The sequence below is a fragment of the Seriola lalandi genome, unplaced genomic scaffold, assembly GCF_002814215.2.
Source record: "Seriola lalandi dorsalis isolate HSWRI2012SDOR001 ecotype SW California unplaced genomic scaffold, Sedor1 jcf7180002054938, whole genome shotgun sequence".
In the NCBI taxonomy this organism is placed as follows: domain Eukaryota; kingdom Metazoa; phylum Chordata; class Actinopteri; order Carangiformes; family Carangidae; genus Seriola; species Seriola lalandi.
This window is the reverse complement of record NW_019525490.1, coordinates 469,713-488,453: the sequence shown is the minus strand read 5'-3', so window position 1 is coordinate 488,453 and position 18,741 is coordinate 469,713. Positions and strand designations below refer to the sequence as shown.

The 18,741-nt window shown below is 40.9% G+C and overlaps 1 protein-coding gene across 3 annotated transcripts in view; it reads left to right on the top strand.

The window, feature by feature from the left end:
- Nucleotides 1-703: 703 nt before the first annotated feature.
- Nucleotides 704-18,741, top strand: part of dock8 (dedicator of cytokinesis 8) — a 53,336-nt gene continuing 35,298 nt past the window's right edge. For 2 of the 3 annotated variants that reach the window (XM_023393549.2, XM_023393548.2), the window contains exons 1-5: nt 704-907; nt 10,204-10,303; nt 14,757-14,932; nt 15,619-15,690; nt 16,242-16,350. In XM_023393549.2, the coding sequence (XP_023249317.1) occupies nt 855-907; nt 10,204-10,303; nt 14,757-14,932; nt 15,619-15,690; nt 16,242-16,350 (510 nt within the window). In that variant the 5' untranslated portion in view covers nt 704-854. Of the gene's footprint in view, nt 908-10,203; nt 10,304-11,937; nt 12,179-14,756; nt 14,933-15,618; nt 15,691-16,241; nt 16,351-18,741 lie in introns of those variants that run through there. The other variant, XM_087170247.1, reaches the window with a different exon arrangement.

Below are 18,741 nucleotides of genomic sequence, written 5' to 3'. Positions count from 1 at the left end.
CAAATTCACTCCCCACCTAGGCTATGTCATGTAAATTGAAAATAGTAACATCAGACAGTTTTGCATCTTTTTATGTGGCAGTAGTGAACATTAGTCATTGACAAAATTCTTTCTGGTGTGGTTTCAGGATGAGGGAGACAGAGAAGAATTAGATTCAAAATACTGTATGATGCAGGCCCTGGATGATTTTTTCCTGGGCAACTATCATGTTTTCCCCAAATGATGTACAAATGGCTTGATACAATAAAAAGTGCATGCAGCTGCTGCGAATGGGGAAAATTCCCCTGAATATAGACTGAAGTTGGGGCTAAGCCCCGAATGTTTGCAATGTCTGACTCCGCCTCTGCTTCTGTCCACCGCTGCATACTGATGAGCAGAAAGTTGAGCACAGCACAGCATTTACAATTTCGAATATTACAGGTGCAAATATTGATCAAATGAAAGGTAACTAACTAACTAACTAACTAACTAACTAACTAACTGACTAACTATCTAACTAACTAACTAACTAACTAACTTGAAAGCTTATCTAAGCAGTGAGAGAGCGCGCGTGGCTCATCCAGCCCGTCCCATCATCCCCTCCCACCCGCGCCTTGCCGGTGTCTGCCCCCCGCCTCCCTCCCTCCCTCTCTCTCTCTCTCTCTCTCTCTCTCTCTCTTTCTCTACGGGATGGCTAAAGTCAAATGCGGAAGTTTACACCCTGTAAAGCTGCTGCCGCCACAACCAACATGAGTGTTGACATGACAGTTGAGCTGTAGCGAGGAGACGGAGCGGTGCGTCGGTGACAGCGAGGCGGCGAGACCGCAGGAAAACCCCTGAAGCCAGTGCCGCTGAACTGGACTTCAGACCCGCATATGGCTTCTTTGGGAAGCGCGGAGCGACGGGCTTTCGCTCTGAAAATCAACAGGTAAAAACCCTTTTCTTGGAAGCTGTTGTTGTTTTGGTGTCAGGATTAGTTTAGGAGTGAAGGTGAACTCTTGGTACCTCCGCATGCAGAGATATGGGAGAAGAGCCCGTTCTTGACAGTTGGAGGGGATTCCGCTGTGGAGCAGGCAGCCACATGTTGTGAATGTTAATGCTGCAGGTTAGTTCACGCTGTCCGAGTGGAGAAAAAAAAAGAAGCCTGGAGGACAATAAACAGCCAACTATTCTTCCAAGCGCTTATAAAAAGTATTACAGGGCATAGCCATGTGATCAGTCATGAATATTTAAGTTTCTCTCTTGTGGGCTCATTATTTTGATAAACTAATAGTTTGAAGTGGAGAAACAGTGCTGAACTTTCTACACTAATCTGACAAATCTGTATCATATCATTGTTATTTCCTCCCCATGAGGATGCTGATTCTATATCTAGTGTTTCTAATATGATCATTTCCTGTAGTGTGTAAAGTCTGACTAGTCCATAGAACTGTTATAAATGAGAAGGGATGTGGTCATAGTTCCTGCTGTGACTTTGTCCAGGTGTGGAGGAAGTTGTGTAGATGGAAGTCTATTGTGTACCAAACCTCTTCTGCAGTGCAATTCATTAAAACAAATACACTAATATGCCCTCAGCCCAGGCATATGAGGCTTCCCCAGGCCTCTCTTGTAATGGCAGTGTAGGTCAAACTGAGTGCTGTGTTGCACATTTTGAACGTGATGTTGGTGCAGTTTACAGTGCACCGGGGTTCATTGACATTGTGGAAGTGCATAAGGGCAGAGGTGGTGATTCATTTTGGTCAAATTTAGGACAGCATATGATGAGGAGGCAAACTGTTTACCTGCACATTTATTTTTTATAGTCCACAAGCAGCATGTTTAAATCCCAATGGATCCCCTCTTTAACGTGCTATCACCCAGAAATCAGCTCTTTTTTCTTCTCCTGTCACTTTAAAAAGTCTTCATAAGTGTACCATCTAAACCTCTGTGATTTGGATGAAAATGCAAGATTAATATTTATAATTTATTTTCTTGCATCAGGAATTTTAATGAATCACCACCAAAATGTAGGACTACTGTGACTATTATTTCTTGATTAATCATTTAATTGTTTTGTCCATAAAATGTCAGAATATAGTGAGAAATGGCAATTATAATATCTTAGCATGTAAGATATATGACCTGTTTTGTCCCACCAACAGTCAAAACCCAGAGATTTTTAATTTATATTAATAGAAAACAAAGAAAAACAGCAAATCATATGATTGACATCTTTGGTAGAAAAATTACTCAAACAATTAATCACATTTAGTCTAATTAAGAATTAAGATAGTTAATCTATTGACTAATCAGTTAATCTTCTAATTGTTTGAGGTCTTGTCCAAATCTTTCTATTGTTTTTTTATGATTTTTGTGAGTGTGAAATCCTCTTTCTTCCACTGCAAAAGAACCATACTCTTGTTTTTAATGGCCAGGAGAAATCCTGGATACTGACTTTGCTGTGCTGTGCTGTGCTGTGCTGTGCTGTGCTGTGCTGTGCTGTGCTGTGCTGTGCTGTGCAGAGCTGAGCTCAGCTGCTGAGGGATGTGAGGGATCCTGGGCCACAGCCTGAATCCAGTGATGAGCCAGCAGAGGGGCTGGTTACAAGATGCTGTGCTGTAGCAAAACATGGTGTTGTGGAATGTGTGGTTTCATAGTGTTAACCAGCAAAGCCAATAAGTGATGATGCAGGAGACACAACTCATATTCAGTGACTGATTTTTCAAACTGTTATGAGTTTTAGTGAAGACATTCTGTTGGTTTTTAATATGAAACCATTTTATTTTGACTTATTTCAAATTATATCATCATATTTGTTTTTATGTTGTTGTTGTTGTTGTTGTTGTACTATTATATCATGTACAGCACATATTGTGGAAGTAATATGACACATTTTCCTTTATTATAAAAGTGGACAGTAGAGAGGTGGAAAGGAAATGAAGGCACAGACAATGGGAATGACATGCAACAAAAGTCCCTGGGTTGGACTCATTGATATTGTGATTACGCTCACTAGTGTCTTAAAGCCTTGGGCCACCAGTATGGCTTGATATATATTATTTCATAGGAAGAACAAGACTTCTGAAAAATATCTGAAAAATATCTCAAGGGGAAAATCAACAACGAGAAAATCATGGCAACAAAAGAGACAGAAACAAACCACATGGACAAAGAGGAACAATGGTCACAAGGTGAAACTCAAATGTGCAGCATATAGGCGGAAAAGCCTCTCAATTGCCACACAAACTATTATAACCAATATTAATATATTTGTTTGCACTGGTGTATTAGTTACATCAGGGTTAAGGAGGCAATGTTCACTTTTCCAACCCTGACAACCCTATATGTTTTCATATAGTTCCTCTGTAGATCTCTCTATCAGGATGGAGTGTGAAGGAAATCCTGCACACTGTGGACACTGTGTGGCTCTGGTTTCACTTCGCTTTTTGCTCATGGCAGTTTTGAATCAGGAAATGTGTGTTTCTTCATAAGCACCTAAAAAGGGGAATGGAAAACAATTATGAAAACACTAACATACAATCATAGTATAGCACAGTGTTCAGCTATGGTGAAATGCCATGGTGATCGAACGTAACTTAACACTTAAATATTCCTCAGCTGAACATGATGTTTCATACAAGCATATGGTAACAGGTGTGAGGACAGCTGTGGACGTGGGGCCTCTGTTGTTCAATGCTCTTAAGTGGCAGGGGGATCCGGATTGAGTTGCATCTGATTTCCTCTGTGCTCTGGCTCATGACATCTGTTAACCCTCATGGCTGTTGGTGGGCAATTGAGTTATGGGGTGGGTAGGGTGTCAAATGGACACACACCTTCCTTAAAAAAGAAAAGAAACAACATTTGAATTAAATGACTCGCCCTGTGATTAAAGCATTCAAACTTGAAAGTTGTTTTTAAACTTTGCTTTGGTCACTTTTTCTTGCTTGGAGCTGCTTGTGACCTGACTCTTGCCAAATGACTGCTGTGTTTGTGCGTGCCTCCCTCTGACAGGAAGCTGAGCTGTGATGGTGCTGATAGCAGTAAGACCCATTAAGTCTGGAGACATATGATAGTATGAGACACACAGTGGGGGCATCCCTTTGGTCTGCTTTCCCCCTCTTGTCATGTACGCCACAACACTCTGTTTCCCTGTGCTTCCTCTTTGGCTCAGATGAAGTGACTCATATAAGGAGGGAGAGGTTTTTTTTAGGCTATAACATACAAGCTAAAGGAGCCACCCACCTCTGGTGGATTGACGTGATAATAATGATGATAATAGGGATAATGGTAGGCTGGCTGAGGAGCATGCCTGGTGGGAGCCATGTCTTGTGGAGTAAATACAGATAACTGTGAGTAGAATTATAGATGAGGCTATCTGGGGAGCCTATTAATCAGAAGTGTAGCCATGAGAAGCAGTGATAGTGCAGGTTTAGAGCCGAACTCAATTTGAGCAATGCTTGGCCAGTGATTCCAGAAACGCTGACAGGAACACACCATATGCACACACAGCAAGTGCAGACCTGCTATAGACAGCATGACGTAACAAAAATGGAGCCGGCCTCTTTCTATAGGGAGGGGATGATAAAGGGTTTCCACTCTGGAGCCCACAATGAGATTTCTTAACTTGGGTGTGAGTCCTGAGACCTATCAGAAAACACCCAGCTTTTGTGCTGGTACTCATTTCAAGAAATATTCCCCTATAATGACCAAATGTAGTTATAATGCCACAGGATTGTAAAACAGCTGTATGTAGTGTCTGGTATTCATATCAAAGGACTCGCAGTAGCCTGTCTAACAGCATTGCTGACAGATTAGAGGCATATTTGACAGCTCACAGATAATTGAAATAATGGGGTCACCCACAAAGCTGCTTTAATGAAAGTTATTTTATTCTGATTAATGCTAAAACATTTTGCCTCTCTGTCCTTCTCAGTTTCTTTGAATAAGAGAGTTTCCTTTTTATCCTTCTTATACAGGATGACCTAATTAGCACAGTGTGACAGTGGCGATGAGAGGTTATGACAATATCATAGCTATTCTCTGTGAAGGGAATCAATAATATTCCATTGTTGTATAGCTGGTAGCAGTCAAAGTCTGGTTGATTTGACTTTGCTGTCTAGTAATGCAGGAACTAATTCGATTCATCCAAAAATGTTTAAGTTGATTAATGATTGATTAGTCCACTAATCAGTTCTATGACATGACAAAGTGATGCTGTAATCGATCATGTGCATGATATAGTATTTATGATATACTTTCAGCTATTTTACTAACAAACAACAGGATAATAGTGTGAAAAATGCGCTGAGTCTCAATGTGTTTTTACAGTGTGCCTATTCTGTCAGCAGCCCTGGTTTATAACTGGAGTTTACCGTCAGTTGTAATTCTGCCTCTACATCGACTCTGTGGGAGCAGCTGTTTTAGAGTGCCATCCTCATTAGTGCTGATTACCTATTCTAATTATATCTCATGAAAAAAGACAAAGGAAACTGGTAATTATTGTCACAGGCTCTGTGGTAAGCTAAGAGAATTCCTCCTTAATAACAATTCAAATGTTCCATCCCAAATAGGGAGCATTTATTGACATTTTTCAATTGATTTTCTGTGGTTGAGCTTGGTCTGAAGTCTCTTCTTGAAGCATGTTACATTGTTACATAGTGACAATCGGTATGTTTACATGCACACAAGAAATCTGGTTATTCAGAGATATCAGGTTACGTTGAAAATCAGCCAACGTGTCCACATGCACTGTGTTGACCTGGATACTGCAAAACTGTGTATGCGTGTAGCATGACAGTGGTCAGATTTAATTCCTACTCCGACCTTATTGTTAAACCATGATTAAATCATGATTTTCTACGCAGGATTTTCTGGCACACCCAAATCATACAAACGTCTACTTCCACATTATTACTGTAAGTTGTGATGGACCCTCAACATGACTAAGGTGATATTGTGATTACAGAGGCCTCACTGCCAGCAGATGACTGGTTCTCTCTGAAAAACAGTCTTAACCACATTAAGTATTATTGTAGCAAGATGTAATTCTGATCATTGTGTTGTAGTTTGCTACACTATTTTAGTTTTCGTACACTTCCTATTTATTATACAGTATAGTGCACTGTTCGCCATTTTATTGTGAGTGTTAAATTACGATATAGTGCCCTCAAAAATTAAACAGCTATCAGTGATCTTACAATGATATGTAAGCATCTGAACTCTCAATTAACTGCTCGCTATAGACTAAACTACTAACTGTCCATTACATCGGGAGCAGTGAATGAGTGAACAAGGGGGTGATTTTGGGCACTGACTTATCCTTTCGTTGGAAGTGTACATTGAAGAGGTGTGGGCGTGTCTCTTTGCACAGTGAGAGTTGCAGCGTCAACTGATTTGCTGATGTGGCTTTGTTCACATTTATTGGTGGTGAATAACGTGGGGAAATGCCACTGTGGTCATTTTTAGACATCTCCGACCTTAAGCTCAGTGTCTCGATGGGGCTCCAAAACCTCAGAAGCTGAAGCTCAAGACCAAAGCAGTCAACTTCAATAGCAGCTTTTTTTCATAGGCAGGGTCAGTCCCAGTTTAAGGAAGGTGGTGTAACTATTTCTCTGAGCTCACTCTATTCAAACAGTCTTGCTCATGATCGTTGTGTCCCTGTCAGTGAAAAGCATTGACAGTCAAGTACTTGTCCCTTTGTGGTGTTGTCTTTGGGTTGATCCATTACAAGAATTGATCGCTTTTTCAGTCTTTGTGTGTTGGTGTGGTTTCAGTAAAAAGTAATGATCAAGACATTAGTTTCTGCTGGGCCTATGACACAAGCTGCTTTTGGTATCATTTTGCCTAAATGACCAAAATCCAAAGCCCTACTTTTTGTCTTCCTGACAAGAGCAGCTTTGGTTTAATGTAACACAGGATGCCAAGACACAGGCAGTTTAAAGAGAATGACAGATGCTGTCTGCTGTGACAAGCTGTTTGTCTACTAGTGGTAAAATAATGCCTGCTTGGCTCTGCTGGCAAGAGCTGATTACTGTTTTACTTGCCCGGTCTTTTTATAGACATCCTCTGAATGTGTGTCAGTATATGCAAGTAAGCAATCCCATGTGTGCATGCGTGTGAGAATGTATGTATATAATGATACTTTATATACAGAATAGTATCGGTTGGGATGCATAAGCTTTGTCTCTCAAATGGCAATGAAAGACACAGAGGGAGGCTACATAATAGTGGCAGAGTGGTTATGGGCTCAGTCTGTACACAGGGTAGGGCATGTTTCTTTGAAGTTATGAGAAGTTTTTACAAGGTTTAAATTGCCTTGGGTACAAGCTTAATACACCCACCAGACAATCTGCCCTTGGGCATAAAATTACATTCTTGTTTGCTTAGATTTTTACCTCTGCCAAGGAAGTTATGATTTCACCCGTGTCTGTTAGTTAGTCGGTTTGTTTGTTCAACCGATCTGCACCAAACTCGGTGGAGGGATGGGGCATAGTCCAGGGAGGAACTCATTATTTTTTGGTGTAGATCCAGTTAAAGGGGCATATGTAGGAGTTATTTTTATAACCTTACTAACCTGTGTGAGATGGGGTGTTTTTTTTTTGACATTTTCACCAGTTACTCAGGAAATATTGTTTAAATCTTGATGTAGAAAAAATCACACATGTTTATGGCGATGGCATCTATGAGTTTGTTCGGTTTGATGCGGATCCAGATAATAATGCGGATCTGAGGAAAGAAAATGCTAAGTTGCTAGTTGTTCTTATTGTTAATAGTAAGTAACTCTGCATTTCATTGTACATGCAACTAATAAAATTACACAGTAAATAATAGTGATTGCGACCTAGCAGTGATACAATAATGCTGACATCTACATTTCACACAATGGGTAATAAAACCATACAGCTGTCTTGTGTAAATATTAAAGATAAATAAATAAAGCTATACTTGAGAACGAAAGATGTGTAGAATTATTTGCCTTTGCGGAGGTATGTGCTCTACTGATTTGTTTTTCTTGCAAAGACTAATCTTGTAAAGATTACCCTAGGCCTGTTTCTTGTGCAATGTGCATTTAAACTATTTAAACCAGCAATTTATAACATCAGAATCGAATAAATCCCAGCAGTAGCCCATTATCATTTCAAAGTGAAACATGCTAAAACCAATCGGACTAAAGAGGAGATATCTGATCCAGGAGTCATAACTCTGCTTTGTCAATTACTCCGCTCCACAAAGCTGAGGAGGTGGATCTGAGAGGAGTGTCATTCCTCGTGTTGACTTGAAGCTTTGTAGAGCTTTAGTTTCTTACCTACAGCCACTTTAAGCTCCACTGGCTTATGTGATTTAACACATTGCATTACAAGAAGAGTAACCAAGCACATTCCTTTTAGACATTAGAAGTGTAGAAAGTGGGCGTGTGAAGAGGCCTCAGTTTGTTGATGTGCTGGTTCAAAGTGGTGTGTATATGTGAGATCCCTCAACAACCACTGTCCACGAACTGCTCTAATACACCTGCTCAGCAGCCAGCAATGACGGAAATGTGTGGCTGTGCTGAGCAGCTTTCACACGCATTTGTAGGATATGTGTGTGCACCTTTATACTCTCTGAGATGAATGAGGGTTAAAAATAAGAGTCAGTTAAGAGTTACGTGTGTGTGTTGTTGCTCAGAGTGTCATGCATGTGTGGTATAATATGCTTCATCAGATTTAGTTTTTTCTTTTTGTATGCCATTTGCAGCCATTTATTTCTGTAGTGTACATCCTTGCACTATTGTTTGATTTTAGCTTCTCTGATAGTGTGCTATGTTTAAATGAAATAGTGCTAAACTGCTGGACTTTGCTCTTTGTTTAAATTTGTATACTGCTCTCCCACCCATGCCTTAACCTTCCCTGGCATGCAGTAATTGTGTTGATTCAGCATGTAACATGATTGACAAGAGGGAGGGGAAAGTGTTTTAAACAGCAGGATTGGGTAGATGTAGATGTAGTCTTTGTTAAAGGCTTTACAGATTAACTGTAAATTTTCAGAAATGCACGTGTGGACATGCCTGTCAGCTTTTCTTGACTCTTTAAAAGAGAACTGGCTTGGTGACAGATTGTTGCTCCAGAACATTAATGATATTATCAGTTGTTTGCATGAAGCTGTGTCACAGACTCTACGTGCTTCATGACTCTGCAGTTTCAGTGATTTTGTCATGCTGCATTCCTCCATTGCATTGGTGTTTATGGGTTTGTGGTGGTAATTAGTAACAGGGCTGTTGTAACAATGGCCGTGGGGACTTAATGAACCCATGAGATTGACCACAGGGGAAGCAGTCGGGAATGTGACCCATTTGCTTAAGTCGTTGCCCTCTAACTTTGCACTGTGTAGCAATGTTGCAATAAAGTCTTTCTGACACACATGCAAAATTACATACAAAAACAAGCAATCTTGACATAACACACAAACAAAAACATACATTCACACACACTAAACACACATTCTTGTGCTTATACACATAAAATTGGCCTTGAATTGCTCAGCTGCGTAGAATAAAGCACTCACTGTGCATGGTGTGGTTGGGGTCCGATGATATGGTAAATTAATTACAAAGAAATAGACGGTGCATTAGCTCTCTGTTGCATTGAGATCAAATGTGTGCAACAAAGTGGGGCACTGGCTCTGTTGGCATTCTCTTCTCTCCCTTGGAGAAAGCTACAGGCAAACACACAGAAACACACACACACACACCAACCCCATTTACCCAATATATTTGAATACTACTCCACTCCTGTGTCATGTTGATTTCCTGCTCGGTTTGACCCTTAAATCAGGACACCATATTTATTCCACTGCCTGTATGGCTGCCAGAATGACAAAGCCTTTACACAGCCAGCAGAGAGGTGCTTCTGTACAGAGTGAACAATAGTTTGAATGGAATCATCATGGCTGACCAATTCAAGCTAATGCGAGTAGGAACAATGGTGGAATTGCTGTTGCATCTCTCATTAAGATACACTGCTCATGTTGTTGGAAATGTACAGAAGTTCAGGTTTTACAGGACGTTGTAGAGGTTTTTCTTTATAGAAATATATTCCCTTACATCTGGAGAATATGATTTGAAGGCTGGTGCATCTCTGTAGCACTACAATGCCTCATTTATAATGGTGCTATGTTATGACGCATTTTACCTTAATCGAAAAACTGCAGCTTCTGAGTCCGTAACACAAAATCTTATTAATCTGCATGTGTTTGCATGTTCTGTTCCAGGCACTCCTCTGCAGAGATCAGACGACACTTTGGTGGGAACTATGGCTTTCAACACAGCCGAACCAACTCCAATGCTTCAGCCTCAGTGTGCCTCACTGTGGTGAGTTTCCTTTCATAAAAATATAGTTACCTATCCAAATGTCTAACATGTTACGTGTGTTTAAGAAGATCTAAGAAGACTAAAAATGAACGCTGTACCTATGATGTTATTTCAGCTGATACTAGTGATGTAATGCTAGCTGAGGAGAAGTACTGTATCCAGAAGGTCAGCGTTGTGGTTTCCTCTAATGCTGCATTCACTCAGACACAGCTTTAGTGTTTGTGCTTACACCCCCACAGGACTATAAGCATATCTTCTTCACATCCCTCTTTACTGTCATTAGCACTGAGAATGTCTGACTCTGGTGTCCAGTCCTGAAGATTATAATTTGAATTGTAGAATTTCTGCTTCAACATAAGCTACTGCCTTTGCAAAAACAGCTGTCTGCATTTCTGCTAAAGAGCTGAGTATTTTTAGGTAGAATCTTTCTTCCTCTTACAATAGATGAGATGAGAACTTAGTCACGGCTTAACATGCTTTTGTCAAAGCCGGGCTGACACCGCCTGTTCTTTGATTTAACAGGGTTTGGAAAACCTAGTGTGCCATTATGACAGGTTGTTTTCTTACCGCTTTAGTCGAAGCCTAGCAGACAGTCAGAGTGATTCCTGCTCTCTCAAGCAAGCAGGCAGAATGATGCACAGTAATCCTTTGCAGGGATTTGTTCCCACTACACTCTTAGTCTCTCGGTGGTACCCTCTGAACCTCTGCCACACATCCACTCATCTTTCCTCTTTCAGTCTTCCTGCTTTTTTTTTTTCTATTTCTGTCTGTTCCTCACATTTCTTCAGTCTCTTCCACCCTACATCTCCTCTCATTTAAAGGGAGATGCTGAAGCTCTCAGGCTTCTGACATATCTGTGTGCATGAGTGACTGATCTGAAGCCCTTTGACACTTTCCCACTGATGATCCTTGAGCTCCTCAGCTAACAGGGTTTGGGTACTTGGACCATGCGTCCCACCCTAGTTTGCAGCGTGCAACATGGTTAATCTATAACCTGCTTGGGAAATGGGTCAGTGCCTTGGCCACTGACAGGCACTGGATGGGGCCTGCTTACCTTGCAGCTTACACGGGCAAATCTTTAATATGGCTAGATTTGGGATGCGGGAGAGGGGATTTAATACTATAATCTCTGGGATGATAGTTTCCCATTATTCAGCAGTCGTGTCTAGCATGGGGATGAGGCTGGGATGTTTGTTGAAAGGAGGTAGGGATGTTTGTTGTTCCAGTTGTGATGTGGCTCGATTTGTTGATTGTCATCACTCTCCCTCTCTTACCCCACTGCTATTTTCAGTGCCTGAAATGACGAAACGTGGACTGATCAGTCTTGTTTGTGGTCGGTTTAAATACAAATTGAGAGATTAGGACAAAGAGCTGCATGTGTTTTTATGAATGTGTGCAGAGCTTCTTTGTGTGTGTGTGTGTGTGTGTGTCTGTGTGTGCGTGCGTATAAGCGGCATGCACGTGTTTGTGTGTGTGTGTGTGTGTGTGTCTGTAGTTTCTCTTCCTGTCTGTTGAAACACCAGTTGATGGAGGGACGCCTTGCTAATGTCACTTCCTTTAAAATCTTTTGGTTTTCAACTCTAAACTGCAAGACACTGCCTTCATGCTCAAAACGGCTGTCAAAACATTTTGTGGGTTCAAACACTCAGGCTCAACGCCAACATTCATTTGACTGGCTATAAACACCTCTTCTCAGATATACTGGAGTTCCTCTACTAGGAATATGAAGATCAACTTAAAGAGGATCTGTGCACTGCGTTGTGGCTTAGTTTCAACAAAAAGAATTCAGTGTCCGTAGGTGCACACTTTAGTTTCCCATATCCGGAGTGCGCCATTTTGTACACTTCCTTTTTACAGTTTTCAGTTTTCAGCAGGGTAAGTCTACAATTTCCGTATGAGCGTAACTATCATTTAATGGAACTTTAGAATGACATTTTTAGCATGCAAGATTGTTTTAAATATAATGATTCAGTTTTAATGCAGCTGTACTTTGTTCGATCATTGTTTGTCACGAGTTCTTTACCTGCCTATTTTCTCTACCGGCATGTTTTTGCCAGTTTACATTGAGAACAGTGATATTGGTAGATACATATTTTTTTCAATGGATTAATTTTATTTAAAACAGCCTCCACTAGTAATTGATACAATGTGTCGTGGCTTTAAAATGTGTAATTGTTTAATCTCAAAAAAAGCTTTTATTTTATTCTCTTCTTGATGCATGTGTGATTGCATGAGTTTTGTCTGATGTAGATTTCCGGTCCTTCCTGCTTTTAAAATGTTCTCATTTTGTTGTGCAAAGGCATAATCTTTATGATCACTAGTGAGTAACCTGATACAGAGTCTGGCTGCTGATTTGGCAAAGAGAGGGACTTTCTTGCGAGCTCCTCTCATGACTTCACAGAGCAGCAGACGCTGATCAGAGGCATGCATAGATTTGCATTCATTTGTATTTGTTAGCCTCCATACTAAACAAGAAAAAGAGGTCATGCTACAATGATTGTTTGAACTTTGAGGCAGGGAGCCAGAGAGATGCACATATGGAGAAGACTGCCACTGTATAGGCACTGTTGAGGCTGACGCCTCCTCCTTAGAACAGAGGCGTTCAAGGTTTCCTCTATAGGCCTGTCATTTAAAATAATAATGATACAGTTGTTCCGTCTGCCTGGCTGTCTTTTCTTTCCTTCTTGTATTGCATGCAAAGCATTAATACTAACCCATGTGGTACAATTTGCTCCTGAGTGCTCACCAGAGAAAAATATCCCTTAGGGTGGATCGATGTGCAAAAACATGTCTGAAGGCAAATGGAATTTGCTCTGCTTTCAAAAGTTAAGCACAGCAGTGACTCATACTGTAGCTGCAGTTATCTCTACCTCCTCTGTGTGTACATATTATGTGTTCGTGTGTGTGCCATTGGCTGATTTGGCTCTGCATTTTTCTTCTCTCCATTTCTCTCTCTCTCTTTCTCTCTCTCTCTTCTGTACACTCACTCTCTCACTCTTTCGCACTCTACCTGTTTGTCATGCAAATGCTTCCCATCTGTGACAGTGTGCAGCATTAAAAGCTTAAATATTCTTTTTGGATTGGACAGATTTGCATCCTTAACACAGTGCATTGCATATGTTGAAACATTTTGAGGTGAAAGTTTCCGTTATTTATTAATTATTTAGGAATCTCTTTCCAAGCTTTTACCTACATCTGCCACCGCCTGCATGCTCTCATCAGATTGGAGCTCTGCCCTGTTTGCAGCCCCTTTTCACAGAGACACCTGCTCCATGCAGGTTCCCCTTTTTTACAAACACAGCAGGCCATGCACCACAAAAGAGATGTGTGTTATCTCATCAGTTGTGTTTCTTTTTCCTTGGGAGCGCTTTCTAATCATGAAAAGCTTCATCTATTCCTCCTCTTTGAGTGCCAGTGGGAATTTGTTTCATGGTGTGTAGATGATTTTAACAATATGTTCGGATTCAAAGACCCATATCAACATTTCAACCCATTTGTAATGTACATGAAAGTGATTACAGCCTTTCCTTTGATCTGCTGTAGCTCTGCAGTGTGGGTTGAGTTTCTGGCTAAAAATAGGTTCTCAGGAAAAAAAAACAACAAAAAACTGCCTGGGTGTCTGATACAGGCCAGTTTGCTCCAGTTTCTATTTATGTATGTGTTTGAATCTTTTGTTCCTCGACAGGTAAAGGGATGGAAATTGATAAGACTTTATTGATACCACTGCCATTATCGATTCAGCTTATCGATCCAATTCTTTATCAATTCCCTTATATATTCCCGTGGATTTTCTGTGTGGATAGAAGATAGATAACTGCTCTGTAGTTGTTCAATCCCTTGAGGAGGGGGTGCTGTCTGCCTCTTTAGGTCTTCCTTGTATTAATGTACAAAAAAAAAAAAAACAGCTCTCGGACGGGAACAAGTGTTTCAGCATGTTGCTGGTGTTTCCACAATTGCTTGAAATCTTAGTGCCACAGACATTGCACGTTGCGCTGTTAGCGTCATTTTGTGTGGAATTGAGCCACACTTCCTCGACTCCTTCATTGTCGTTTGCGCTGATTGCCTCCCACGAAAGCATGACGCCAATGTTTTGCAAGCCGCGCAAAAGCATCATAAAGGGAATCGTTAAGCATAAAGGCAAATTATGTCGATGGATCGAACCAGTTGGAACCGGTTCTCAACTGGAACCGGTTCTAGATTCCCATCCCAGGTATGAGGTGTTACTAAAATAAATAAATAATCATGATAAAATAGGTAAATAATCATGATTCAACCTCCTCTCCTATGTTTAACATTTCCTCAGTTCTCCTTTGCATTATGCAGATATGATTGAGGACTCTGCAAACTCTAGCTTTTCACAAATTATTAATCTATTTTGTTTGTTGCTGTTTCTTTAACATTCAACTTTGATATTGTCACCGTATCCCTAAACCCGTCCTCGTTCTTTCTTCAGCCCCAGTCGTATGAAGCGGTGGAGCCCCTGGACCTGGAGGAGTTCTTGATGTCACAGCTACGAAGTGGAGACTCAGACCTGATGCAAGAACTTGGAGACTTTCCTGACGATGACCTGAGAGTGGATCAGTTGGAGAAGGAGTGTCGCACCGTTAGACACTCTGTCCCTGAAGATGGGTGGGTTGCAGACCAAGACACATTAAACAACAGAGGAAACCCATAGTCTAATAGTAGTTTTCAGCCCATCATCAGTGCTAATATCTGCATTGTTCATGAGCCCTGTGTTAGTTAAAAGTCAAATGACAATCTCAACGCATTGTGGTTTAATAAAATAATGATGAAGAAGTAAAAAAAAATTAACAGAAGTAAGTTACACTTAACAGAAGTAAAGAAATATTGACCTAACAGTGAATAAAGACTCTTTAGACACATACAGACTATAAGAAAGGCAATCACAAGTTAGAACAAGATCACACACAGAAATAAGGCAATACGTTTCTCAGGCCATTTCTCGTGTGTAGAGTAGGACAGTGTTCCCTGGGAGTTATAGATATCTGGAAAACTCATGGTTGCAGAATTACAACCACAGCGATATTATCATTATCATCATCATCGTCATCATCATCAGTATCTCAGGACTTAATGAGTGTATTTGAATGTCTAAAATCATTGTAAAACAATTCTGTCAATGTCTGTTACTCAGACTACTCAGAGCATTCGCTTATCCCACACCTTGACCATGAAGTGCAGATTGAGATAGCAGAGGAATGTAAAGTTTTCAGTTGTCTGTGAATGTTTCCTTGCATGTCTGCTTGTGTGAACATATCTTCATACTCTCCTCATCCCTATTCCTCTCCCTGTAGAGTGGAGTTGGAGCCCCATGTCAGAGACTGCGTAACGAGTTACACCCAGCCATGGCTTGTGGTTTCTCGAAGGTAAGTATTCGCCCTCCAGTAACAACAACATGGACAGATACTTTTAAAATGACAAAATCCACTGTACTCCAGAACTGTTTTAAATAAAATAAACTAAACAGATGTTTTATTTTGGAAATAATACCTGATAGGATGTTCTCTGAACCAGTGTTCATCTGCTTGTTGTAGATACTTACAAGCTGCAACGTTTTAACCGCAGGTCCCCCTAATATACCCACAAGGTAGTTTAGCTGTTACACTGTGCAAGAGGTGCCAACTGTCTGAGAAGTTGAATGTGTCTGTGGAACAGGAGACAAAGAGGCTGAAGAGAGCCTGATAAACAATACACTGGGATCTTCCGTCTGATACATTGTAGTACTTGGTTTATCTCTGTCTCTCTCCCACATACACTACACACATACTGACTATGTTGCGTAAGACTTCTGTTTTTGTTGTTATCTAGATTGATTACAAATGTATCAGTTGTAACCATGCATATCTTTTCTGTGTGTGTGTGTGTGTGTGTGTGTGTGTGTGTGTGTGTGTGTGTGTGTGTGTGTGTGTGTGTGTAGGTGCCAGGGGGATGGCTGGAGTGCGTATTCGGAGCGAGCTGGCCTACACAAACTCCTTCGGAAACAGACCTTTGAGTCTGATGTCCAGCCAGAAGACCAACAGAAACCAGTAAGGAACACAAATGAAAACAAACCCTGCATTTTAACACACAAAGTCACCCTCAGTTTCAATTTCAAACTAAAATAAATTGGGATACATTAACCAATAAATCCTCAACGTAAAAAACCCTTGCTAATATTCTTTTTTCAAACCTGAGTCTATTAAATTGAGGACATTAACCAGGTTTCCTACTTACACGTTTTACTGAGCCTGTGTCTTAACCAACAATCTCTCTTACTCAATAAAGGAGAAGTGTTAGCCTTCTTCAGAAAGCCTTTTTCAAAACCATTCTTGTGCAGTGTGGCCTGCTGCTTTGCTACACTGCAGAATTTCTTTTACATCTTTCCTTCTTTAGTAAGTCTTTTCTTCAGACCTGTAGTGTTGCTTATGTGTCACTGTACTATTGTGTATCAGCCAACAAACACGTCATATCGTTTAAACCACAAGTGCCAACAGGCGCGTGTGCACAACCACTCACGTCAGTCTCCAACTTGTAATCTAGAGTCGGAAATACTGGGAATTTCAAACAGCAATGATATACCTTGATGAAAACACCTGTAAAGACATGTAAAAAAACTATTGCCAGAATGGCTGACAGTTATAGTTAAAAGTAAAATCCAATATTGGTACTAACACAACCCATTGAGCTTAAGACGAAAGGAGCTAATTTAGGCTGGTTTGAATACAAGGTTAGCACTAGGGCTAATCAGCTTGGAATAATGCATGAACACTCCCAAATGGGAATGATGGGTGTCGTTCAACATTCGGTTGACTTTGCTTGAATTCAGCGTTAGCTCAGCGTGGAAGATTAGTTTAGTTAAAAGGAAAGAAGTTGGAAATTACTCCTACCTAATTAGCATGTTATATCTGCTTAGTTTGATCTGTACACAAACAGAATTTGAACAACCGCTGTTATGGTGATGTTGCTCGAAAACCTCAAATTTTTTTCTGTAATTTTTACATCTTTTTGTGTATGACTTGAACCAATAAGACACAGTGTGTTGATTATTAATTAGTGAGCTTTAGCGGTGCTTGAAGGTGGATTTCTAGGCTAGCTGGTTTCCTCTGCTTCCAGTCGTTATGCTAAGCTAAGCTAATCGCTCCCCTGCTCTAGCTCAGTACTTATTGTGCAGACATGACATTGGTATTGTTCTTCTCATCTAACTCTTGACAAGAAAGCGAATACACTGCCTCACGAAACTATTCCTTTAAGTGTGCTTCCTAAGAAGCACTCTCGAATGCTTGCATTTAAAGCCCCTTTTGTGAGGGGAAGATGTTTTCATGAGAGCAGTATGCTAGTCCATACTGATCAAGGCCTGAGAGAGAGACGACAGTGCTGAATGTGAAATGTGAGGGAGGGGTGTGAGATCGGGATGGGGGCTTTAATAGTGAACACAGCAGTGTTTTGCTATTCCTATCACTCTTTCCACTGTGGCAGTGACCCTTTCAAGTTTACTCAGACATGGTTGTATAAAACTAAATGTGAATATTATATACACGCCAATCCCTACCGCATCTGTGTTTAACTAGATAGGCAGAGTGATGTTGTGGTCTATTTGTTTTCTATTCTGCTCTGAAAGCACCAGCTCTTTCCCATCCCATCCTCTGTCACTGCTCTCTCTCTAGCTCCTTTGTCTTACAGTGGCCAAATCCCTAGCTCCTAGTATCAGGCAGTCCCAGCCAATCCAAGTCTCAGTCAGTGCCACTCCCAGCCTCTGGCTAGTTACCCAACCATCTCTCCCCACCAGACAGCCCCACAAGCCCCCTCCTGTCACCCCATCCTTGCCAATTCTAGTTAATCACCCAAACCAAAAGGCCCTTTTACCGCCATGGGCTTCCCATGATCTACATGCCAGAAAGAGAGTGACAGAGCAGGGAAGAACAGCACTATTGTTCCTTAGTGCTTAATAGGCCAGTCTGCTTTAGAAATAGCCCTGGGATCATGGTGTGATGGTCTCTTGGAGCCTCAACAGGGTGAAGCTTCATCAGGGTGGAAGCTCGGTCAGTCCTTGCCTGTGGTTCAAGAGCTGGGATTTGAGATTGATGGATGATAGGAGTGAAAGAGACAAGGAGAGGGGTGGCAAGAGGGACTGTTCAAAGCAGGATGTAGTTTGGGAGCAGCGAGGTTATGCCTTGCCCTGTAGCTAAGTCTGAGTAATTCCATATGGTCACAATGTCAGACTTAGGCGTCTTACTGATGAGCAAAGGATACTCCAATCCGTTAATTTTAATATAGTGTATTGGTAGGGTTTTATTTCTGCCCTGTTATTTTCTTTATGAATCTGCAAATTATTTTCTTGATTAATTCTTTAATCTGTAAAAGGTCTTCAGATATTCATTTATACTAATATATAACAGAGCGAAGCAGCAACATTTGGCAAGCTGTTACTATCAAAAGCA